Source organism: Cydia splendana, chromosome 6 (assembly GCF_910591565.1).
Source record: "Cydia splendana chromosome 6, ilCydSple1.2, whole genome shotgun sequence".
Taxonomy (NCBI): Eukaryota; Metazoa; Arthropoda; class Insecta; order Lepidoptera; family Tortricidae; genus Cydia; species Cydia splendana.
Genome location: NC_085965.1, coordinates 1,291,287 through 1,300,943, shown reverse-complemented (window position 1 = coordinate 1,300,943; position 9,657 = coordinate 1,291,287). Strand labels below are relative to the sequence as shown.

The following is a 9,657-nucleotide window of genomic DNA, read 5'->3' as shown; positions in this document are numbered from 1 at the left end:
TCACTAAACTTGTCAGTTGTCACCTTGTCAGTTCTCAGTCATTCTCAGTGTCACAGTGTCAGTCAACTGCCGGGTTCACGTGTTGTTTTATTAAATAAAACTTTAATAACAAAACCAAAAATGGGTTTGGAAAATAAACTAGAAGAATTAGCCGTGAAACTGTTCACTATCGATGCTGTAAAGTTTGGCGACTTTATGACAAAGAGTGGCATAAAAACACCGGTGTACTTTGACTTGAGGGTTATAGTCAGTTATCCAGATGTAATGGTAATTATACATTATAATTAGTCTCGTTTTGGCCCTAATCAATGTTGTCCGTGTCGGAACATTTGTTTATCTACATAATATCCTAGCTTTACCATGGTGTCTGTATGTATTTAATTGCTATTTACAGGAATTGATATCAACTCTACTGTACGACTTTGCTGTAAAGGGTAGTAATTGCAATCATTTATGCGGCGTCCCTTACACAGCTCTGCCAGTAGCAACGTTGCTCAGTATCCAAGCTAAAAAGCCTATGCTCATGCGGCGTAAAGAAGCAAAAGGCTATGGAACCAAAAAAATGATTGAAGGACATTATAAGACCGGAGAAACCTGTCTTATTATTGAAGACGTAGTGACTTCCGGCTCCAGCGTACTGGAAACTGTTAAAGATTTGAATAAGGAAGGTCTTAAAGCTGAAGAGGCGGTCATTATACTGGACCGGGAGCAGGGCGGCCGGCAAAATCTTGAGTCAAATGGTGTTCAAATGAAAGCTTTATTTACTATGACGCAATTTATTGATATACTGGCAAAACACAAAAAAATCACAGCAGAAACTGCTGAGAATGTTAAAGAATATTTCAGAACTACTAAAGCACCAGCTACTAGTATGTATTTTTATAATTTGATTTTTCCTTAAAAGTCCTCTTATTGACACTGCAGATATAAATAAATTTCGCTTTGAATTTCTGTTGACTTGTATCTAAAATCATTTAGAATGATTTTTTATTTTTCAATTCTATTTTCCAATAGACATTGAGATCGGAATTTAGTTAGTTACCCCTCTAATTTTAAATTGAAGAATATATTGTTAAATAATATTCAAGTAGTAAAATTTCATTTATTATATTTTCAGAAGAGCCTGTGGATAGAACTGCGCTGCCTTACGAGAAGCGAGCCGAACTTGCAACAAACCAGATTTCAAAACAGCTGTTCCAAATAATAGCACAGAAGAAATCCAACCTCTGCATCTCAGTTGATTTGACGTCTACTACAAAAATATTAGACCTTCTAGAGAAAGTTGGAGAGCATGTCTGCTTAGTCAAAACACATGTAGACATCATTGAAGACTTTAATTCTGATTTTGTTACACAAATCAAGCAGCTGGCTCAGAGATTTAACTTTTTAATTTTGGAGGACAGGAAATATGCAGATATTGGCAACACTGTGGCTCTCCAGTACTTGAAAGGGCTGTACAAAATTGGGGAGTGGGCGGATTGTGTGACAGTACATTCCTTGCCAGGTGAAGGTATTTTGAAAGCTTTGAACGGGTCTACAAATGGAGTCAGTCGAGGTGTCTTTTTATTGGCCGAGATGAGCAGTGAGGTAAATATAAGACGCTGCTATAATAATCTTGCCTTACCATGTACATGATTCTAGTGGTTAGGACCTACAATAATAAGACCAAGCCAGACAGCAATTTCCTAATTTATACTGAGGTGAAATTGAATTTGGTGCAATTGGATAATCCCGAAAATCATTTAACCTTTTGAACGCCAAACGGTGCCTCCATTTGCCAGGCCACTGACGCCACAGGGGTAAAATTTAGTTTTGTGAAATAATGCCCACCTAAAAGTGGGGTGTTTTTCAGTAGATTTTCATCAAAAAACGATCGACGTCAAATGCCGTCTTTGGCATCGTTGTCACGATTTTGCGTTGACGTCAATTGCCGTCTGTCGCGTTCAAAATGTTAAAATTTGTATTAGTATTTTTCCTTCCTGAATTAAGTGCCTGAATACACTTTACTTGGATCCCATTCTATATAAATTCACATGTTCAGGTGTAAAATGATGGTCTACACTTTAAAATTCTGAAAAAAGGTTTCTCTCCAAAGTGTTACAGTAAAATTATATTTTTTTGCTTTATAATATACCTCCCCAGGTATCCAGCACAATAATTATTTAAAAATTTGATCAATTACTTTTTCAGGGCAACCTCATCACACCAGACTACACTAAAGCTACAGTAGAAATGTCAGCAAAGTACCCAGACCTGATCACCGGCTTTGTCTGTCAAAACAAAGACACTTTCAAAGATCCAGGTCTAATCCAGCTGACACCTGGAGTACAGCTGGAAACTTCAGGAGACAGTCTGGGCCAGATTTATAATACCCCAGAGAAAGTTATACTGGAGAAGGGTGCGGACATAGCGGTGGTGGGCAGAGGCATTGTGGCCGCGAAGAGCCCGGAAACACAGGCTATGGTGTATAAGGAAGCTCTTTGGAAGTGTTACATGAAGAGAATCTCCGGGAAAATGGAATAAAACTTCTTTAGCCAACATATTCCGTTGCTAAAAACCGGCCAAGTGCGAGTCGGACTCGCGTTCCAAGGGTTCCGTACATTACCCAACTTTTAACATTGTTTTTTATTGACGTCCAAATTTTTTTAGATTCCTCACGTCGTGGGCTATCAGAATATACCCCATGTACGTCAGCCGATTTTCTCATAGTTTCCGAGTTATGATTTTTTAAAGTTTTAACTTTTGTTAAGAAATTCCGGGATGAAGCAATTAATTTATTTAAAAAAAAACTTGAAGTTTTTTGAATGTTTCTTTTTGTAACATAATCCTTGACAAACGGCGCAGTTGCTAAAAAAATCAGCAACTTCACTTGGCTGTTGTGAGTTGGAAAAAAAAGGAAACGACAAAATTTTACGTTCAAGCATGTCAAGCTTAGACTTTGCGCTTACCTAAATAAATAAAAAATACAAGCAATTTCAAGGACTTATGGTTATTGTAGAAACTGCTAGACCCTAAGTTTTTAAAAAGGTAAAATAGTGATACTTAATAGTCTAATTTGACAGAGTCGCCGGTCAAAGGAACTGAGGTGGAAAGTTTCCAAATTAGTAATTCATTAAATAAAATCCTCTTGTTATTCCTAACGTTAATCAAACAGAAATTACCACGAGAAATTAATATTGTGCCATGTGATTGACCAAGCATCATTTTGCTTAACTTATTCATTATCTTAACTGGACCCGCGTCGCGACGGGTTGTTATCTACAAAGGGTTAATTTTTACCTGCTCCAATACCTACTGTTATTTTATGGGGTCACTTCCCCATCGCTATTTCGTGTTATCAGTGCAAATACCACCAACAATAATTACCTAGTAGGCATAAAAGCAAAGCAAAGCTTCACCCCGGAATTTCTTAACAAAAGTTAAAAAATTCATAACTCGAAAACTGCTAAATATCGGCTAACATACATGGGGTATATTCTGATAGCCCACGACGTGACGAATCTAAAAAAAAATTTGTACGTCAAGGTTTGGACCACCTTGTATGTGAAACGCGATTGAATTGCCTTTAATAAACCCGTAGGGGTCGGATCAAAAACTAAGTAATTTGTCCGACTCACGCTTGACTGCATATTTCTAATAGGTTTTCCTGTCATCTATAGGTAAAGAAGTATTTTGTATATTTTTTTCAAAATTTTAGACCCAGTAGATTCGGAGATAAAGGGGGGGGAATGGTAATTTTTTGGCTATTTTCTTAAATAATTTCTAAACTATTTATTTTAAAATTACAAAAAATATATATTTGAGCTTCTCAAAATTAGCTCTTTCATTTGATATGTAACACGATATAGTTTAAAAAACATTTTTTAATTTTCTCATTTACCCCCCAAAAGTGGCCTCCGTGTTTAAAATTCATTTGTTTACGTAAGATGTCCGTCTTTGGGTCACGAATTTACATGTGTGTACCAAATTTCAACTTAATTGGTCCAGTACTTTTGGAGAAAATGGGCTGTGACAGACGGACAGACAGACGCACGAGTGATCCTATAAGGGTTCCGTTTTTTCCTTTTGAGGTACGGAACCCTAAAAATCGAGGTGCAGAAAGTTATTCACCCAGATATTTTGAATGGGGTTAGCAACTGTCATAGGTTTTAATAGATGGCGCCAGTATTGGCTTTACCTGTCTCTAGTTTTGTTCAACTGGACTGGGCTGGCTGGCTCAACTGGACTCGGCTGGAAAGAGCTGGCGGTAGCCGCTCAAGATCGCGACAAATGGAGGATTCTTCTGCAAGCCCTATGTCCCTAATGAGGGATAACAGGAATGCATCATCATCTAGTTTTGTACTATAAGATTTGGCTTAATGGGCTAGCCATTATAAAATTAAAAAAAATAACAAGGGTTATTACACTATACCCAGGATTGCCAGGTAAAATCTTTGCTGGCGCCATCTGTAAAACACTTCGACTGGTCAATCTATTTGGGTGTCATTAATGTTGACCAGACCAGACTATATTGGACCAGATTAAGAATCTACAAAATTATATACGTATTTTAATAATTAAGTGTTATAAAGAATAATTTGTTGATCACATTTTAACCTTTTGAACGCCACAAACGGCAATTGACGTCAACGCAAAATCGTGACAACGACGTCAAAGACGGCATTTGACGTCGATCGTTTTTTGATGAAAATCTACTGAAAAACACCCCACTTTTAGGTTGGCATTATTTATTCACAAAACTAAATTTTACCCCCGTGGCGTCAGTGGCACGGCAAATGGATGCGCCGTTTGGCGTTCAAAAAGTTTAAACATGTTTGCTGTGATAAGTTCCTTCAGATTTGGTGCTATTTGTTGCCATTAATCAATACATGTCAATGTATACATTCCTACATTTTTAACAGTACATATATTTGGATATTATTTCTTTAGATTAAGTAGATTTGGATATTGTGAGAAGTTACTATTTTCTTAAATTAATATAGTGTATCTATTATTTGTGTATTAGTGTTATTAAGCATTGAACCCTAGAATAAGGGGTATAACAGCAATGTTCTGCCACCAGAGTGCAGCACTAAGCTAGCTAGTAAACCAGAGTAACTTATTCATACTGTGCCTTAAACTGTTTATTGACAAGTTTTCACAGACAATAAAATATGACATTGAAATGACCTATGTAGAGCCACCTGTTGACCCAGAATTTCTTCCTATGTTGGACAATACACCCGATGAGAGTGCAGTGTTAAGGCGTGTCTCCATATTGCGCGGCAAACTATCGAACATTGGCTCGCGAGGCAGCCGCGCGTAATGGATACCGGGTTGGCTCGCGAGCTAACGCGATCTGATCGAGTTGGCTCGCGAGCCAACCCGGTATCCATTGCACGCGGCTGCCTCGCGAGCCAATGTTCGATAGTTTGCCGCGCAATATGGAGACGAGCCTTTACCTAATAATAGATCAGGCCCAATTACAGCAGGGTATAATGCTCGACAGGTGCTGATTGAGCAACACTTTGGGAGATTAGGTTAATCATACATATCCTCGTCCTGCCCACAATACTGAGTGTAATTGAAATTTAAACCAAATTATTTAGAAAATAGGGTTGATTTTCCTTTGTTTCACGTTTTAAGTAAAAAAATATAACCTCACCCTATCCAGGCTTTTTATTCATAACTTGCTAAAAATGGAATATGTCCTTTAAACTTTTGGACGCCTATGACCGATATATCCGCACCGCAGGTCCAACGCCAAAGACGGCTTAATCGGTCACAGACCACAGAGCAACATAGACCTACGTGCATATGCATAAAGTTCAATTTCAGTTTTGACACTTCGGTGACGTGGCGTCCGAGTGACAGCTTTTGTGTTTGACACGGCGTCGAAAGGGTTAAGAATCACATTGAGCAGGAGGATATAACATTAAAACAAACTTGAAAAATTAAAATTATTTTAATTGAAAATGCCTCATTTTTTCATTAAATTCGTTTCTCCTTTTCATTTCCTCCATCTCCATTTCTCTAAGTTTCTCATTGTGTGTATACTTTTGTTTTGCATCCTCCATATCCATGGCTCTCAGCATACGGTTATGCTCCGCACGATCCCGTTCCTCTTGCAGCTGCGTTTTGACAAACTCCTTCTGTAGCTCCAGTAACTCCATTTTGACCTGTCTAGTTTCAGTTTCTAGTTTCCGTTTACCTGAAAGAAATTAATAAATATTATAGGATAACCTTACACAAATCGAACTACAATAGGCTTAATAAGCCTTGTGTTGTGAGACTTGTGAGTATTAGACGACGATTATACACTGGCTTAAAAATAACTGCATTCCCATAGTAAAAGTTGCTCAGTATAATCCCAAAACCTCCCTGGCAACGGGAATTCAGTTATTTTTTAGCCACCGTGTATAAGAGGCAAAAAAAATCTCAGGAAAAATATTTGCGACAAACACAAATAATGTGCCCATACCAGAATTCGAACCCGGGATATCCTGGCTAGGCTATAGGCCGTTCATTTAAATATTACTAAAGAGTCTCATAATTGTACATGTCATCCATCATAATACTATCCATAATTTATTACTATACAATACTGTGGGCCTAGTGGTTCAGAGTCGAATCATGCTGTCCTTTTCTAATACATGACACACAGAAATATGAATATGTAATATAAATATATCTATGATATGACACTATCACTTTCGGCTATTTAGGGTTGTCAAAATTCAAGCCATTATCTTATCTGTGGTCGTGCACGCAAAGGGAAGTCAAGTTGTGTCAACCCTAAAAATTACTCTGAGCAATGCTGAGCCGAACAGAGCCGAGTTTGTCCGAAGAGAGGAGCCTCGCACCCCTGCTAGGGCCACAATAATTCCTAGTGACATGTAAAGTCTATACAAGTTAGATTATACAGACAAACAACACTCACGAGTTAATAAATGGTGTATCTTTCTCTTTAAATTTGCTCTGTTGTTAGTGAAATATGTCCCGTTGTCCTGGCTATGAGCATGATCTTGGCTCTCTTGCATATCCAGTAGTGTAGAATCTGAAATATAATTATTAAAATGGTATTTACATTCCTTTTAAAACGAAAACCTAGTCATTCTTAAGATAATGTACTACAAAAAAACCGGGCAAGTGCGAGTCGGACTCGCGCACGAAGGGTTCCGTACCATAATGCAAAAAAACGGCAAAAAAAACCGGTCACCCATCCAAGTACTGACCCCTCCCGACGTTCCTTAACTTAGGTTAAAAATCACGTTTGTTGTATGGGAGCCCCACTTAAATCTTTATTTTATTCTGTTTTTATTTTACTATTTTATTATTTGTTGTTATAGCGGCAACAGAAATACATCATCTCTGAAAATTTCAACTGTCTAGGTATCACGGTTCGTGAGATACAGCCTGGTGACAGACGGACGGACGGACAGATGGACGGACGGACGGACGGACGGACGGACAGCGGAGTCTTAGTAATAGGGTCCCGTTTTACCCTTTGGGTACGGAACCCTAAAAAAGAATGCTATAATGAAATTAATGTGGCAGGTTGAAATAAATTCAGCAAACAGTCTCATACACATCTTGAGATTTGAGATACTCTCAGAGATTGTAGTTGAGTCAGATGCAGAAAACGGCACACTTAGTCCGGATATTCTTCTTGATGTATTGGTAGTTTATTTTATTTTACTTTCAATAAAAATGTTGTAAAATACCTAAGAGAAATAAACAAAATTTTACCTGATCCAATATGATGAAGTTCTATTGGTGGTATATTTTGGGATGCTGTAAGACTGCTATCTCCATCATAAATTGTGTGAACACCATTCATAACAGGTCCAGTAAGAGCTTTAACTTTTTCCAATACTGGATCTTTGTCAACGTTAGGTGGTGGCCCACCTCCTGGTAAATAATCAGTTATTATCAAATTATCAACCATAAGGAAATAATATTGTTATTTACTTAGGGACAAACAGACAACACAAATATAAATAATTCAAAATGGGTATAAAACAGAAGGGAATACACCTATAATGATAAAAGTGATGATAACAATAAAAAACCGGACAAGTGCGAGTTGGACTCGCCCACCGAGGGTTCCGTACTTTTTAGTATTTGTTGTTATAGCGGCACCAGAAATACATCATCTGTGAAAATTTCAACTGCCTAGCTATCATGGTTCATGAGATACAGCCTGGTGACAGACGGACAGCGGAGTCTTAGTAATAGGGTCCCGTTTTTACCCTTTGGGTACGGAACCCTAAAAAAACTGACTAACAATTGAATATTTAAATAGTGTTTTATAATAAACATATAATCTGGGCAGGTGCCACACTGCCATAGTCTCTTTGATAGTCCTGGTTACTAGTTCACCGTTTCTTTTTGCTTACAATAGTCCTGCACTAACCGAGGCTTGTCCTTGGGTGCACTAAACTATAGTGCAAACAGGGATAATTGTTGGTTGGTGTCACATCACACTTGCCCTATGCATGCAAACCAAATGTTCGAGACCCCATGGCCAGGCAGTTATAGGCCCGTGAAATCCAAGGATATTAATGGGAGCTTAAGCAGCTTGTGGCGAATGAGAAGTGATGTCCCTAGTATCTGATACCATAGAGAGTCAGTTGGGCCTCTCTCTCCCGGTTGCCACAAATTAATTTATAATTTATTGTAGATATAGTAAGTGTTTTGACAAAATATTGATTTGAACTAACACGATTTTCACTCATACTTTTATAACTAACACCTGCATGTGCCTGTGTGTGTGTGTATGCTGTGTGTGTGTCTGCTTGTGACCACGAACGTCACGTCACGTCACGTTCAAAGCATCAGGCCATAAATAAATGTATGTTTTCACAAAGTACCTACCTGTATCCATAATTGTGTTGCTTGTGTTTGCTTCCTTATTTAATGCTGCAAACATTTCTTTGCACGTTTCTTCTAATGCACCCGTATTTATGGCTTCTTCACCCCAGTCACAGTTTTGGGAAGATGTGCCACACTTTTCTACATTCAGCACCAAACTAGGATCCACTGTAAAGGCAAATACTATTTTAGATAGGTAATACACGTATATAAATCAAATTATCAAATATTACGTTTTATATTTATATATTTAATTGATTTTTAGAGAAATTAAATTTCATACCTGGAATATCCATCTTTTCATCAGACGCATTCTTTTTGGCTCTTTTCTTTAGATTTTTGTATGTTTGCTGCAAGCTTTCTGCGGTACGAGAGAAACCTGTCGTGGATGAGTTGTATTCCTCGGCCACCTCAAGCCAAGCCTTCTGTTTTTGCAGGAGGCTAGCTCCGTCAGTTTTTTTATTTTCAATGATATGTATGTATTTGCTGACTACGTCACACAAAAGTAAATTATCACTTTGAGTGAAATTTGGAGCACGCAAACGAGGTTTCTTTTCCATTTTTTTTGATAATCGAATTAAAGTCGCACAAACCCACTACAAACCAAAACCAAACACAACAAAACACCTGCCCAGCAAAGAACGAATAACCGGAACATAGAAGGTAGGATCGCATAGAAGTGGTATACGCGTGCCTCCGTGAGGGACAAAACATACGCAAATGCGACACTGTGATTGGTCGAATTCATTTGTTGCCCACCATTCTCCATACTAATAAAAAGGTGGGGAACAAACAAAAAGTGAG

General features: G+C 38.0%; 2 protein-coding genes across 2 annotated transcripts; one reads left to right on the top strand and one right to left on the bottom strand.

Moving 5' to 3' along the window:
* Positions 1-72: 72 nt before the first annotated feature.
* LOC134791233 (uridine 5'-monophosphate synthase-like) lies at positions 73-2,548 on the top strand. The gene is made up of 4 exons (XM_063762211.1): positions 73-267; positions 395-869; positions 1,118-1,587; positions 2,191-2,548. The coding sequence occupies exons 1-4, from the start codon at positions 121-123 to the stop codon at positions 2,521-2,523; spliced, it is 1,425 nt and encodes a 474-aa protein (XP_063618281.1). The 5' UTR covers positions 73-120; the 3' UTR covers positions 2,524-2,548.
* A 3,384-nt stretch (positions 2,549-5,932) lies between these two features.
* LOC134791816 (uncharacterized) lies at positions 5,933-9,478 on the bottom strand. The gene is made up of 5 exons (XM_063762952.1): positions 9,137-9,478; positions 8,857-9,021; positions 7,729-7,890; positions 6,920-7,036; positions 5,933-6,190 (listed from the first exon to the last, which is right to left on the bottom strand). Exons 1-5 carry the CDS (start codon positions 9,411-9,413, stop codon positions 5,940-5,942), a joined length of 972 nt encoding a protein of 323 aa, XP_063619022.1. The 5' UTR covers positions 9,414-9,478; the 3' UTR covers positions 5,933-5,939.
* Positions 9,479-9,657: the final 179 nt, after the last annotated feature.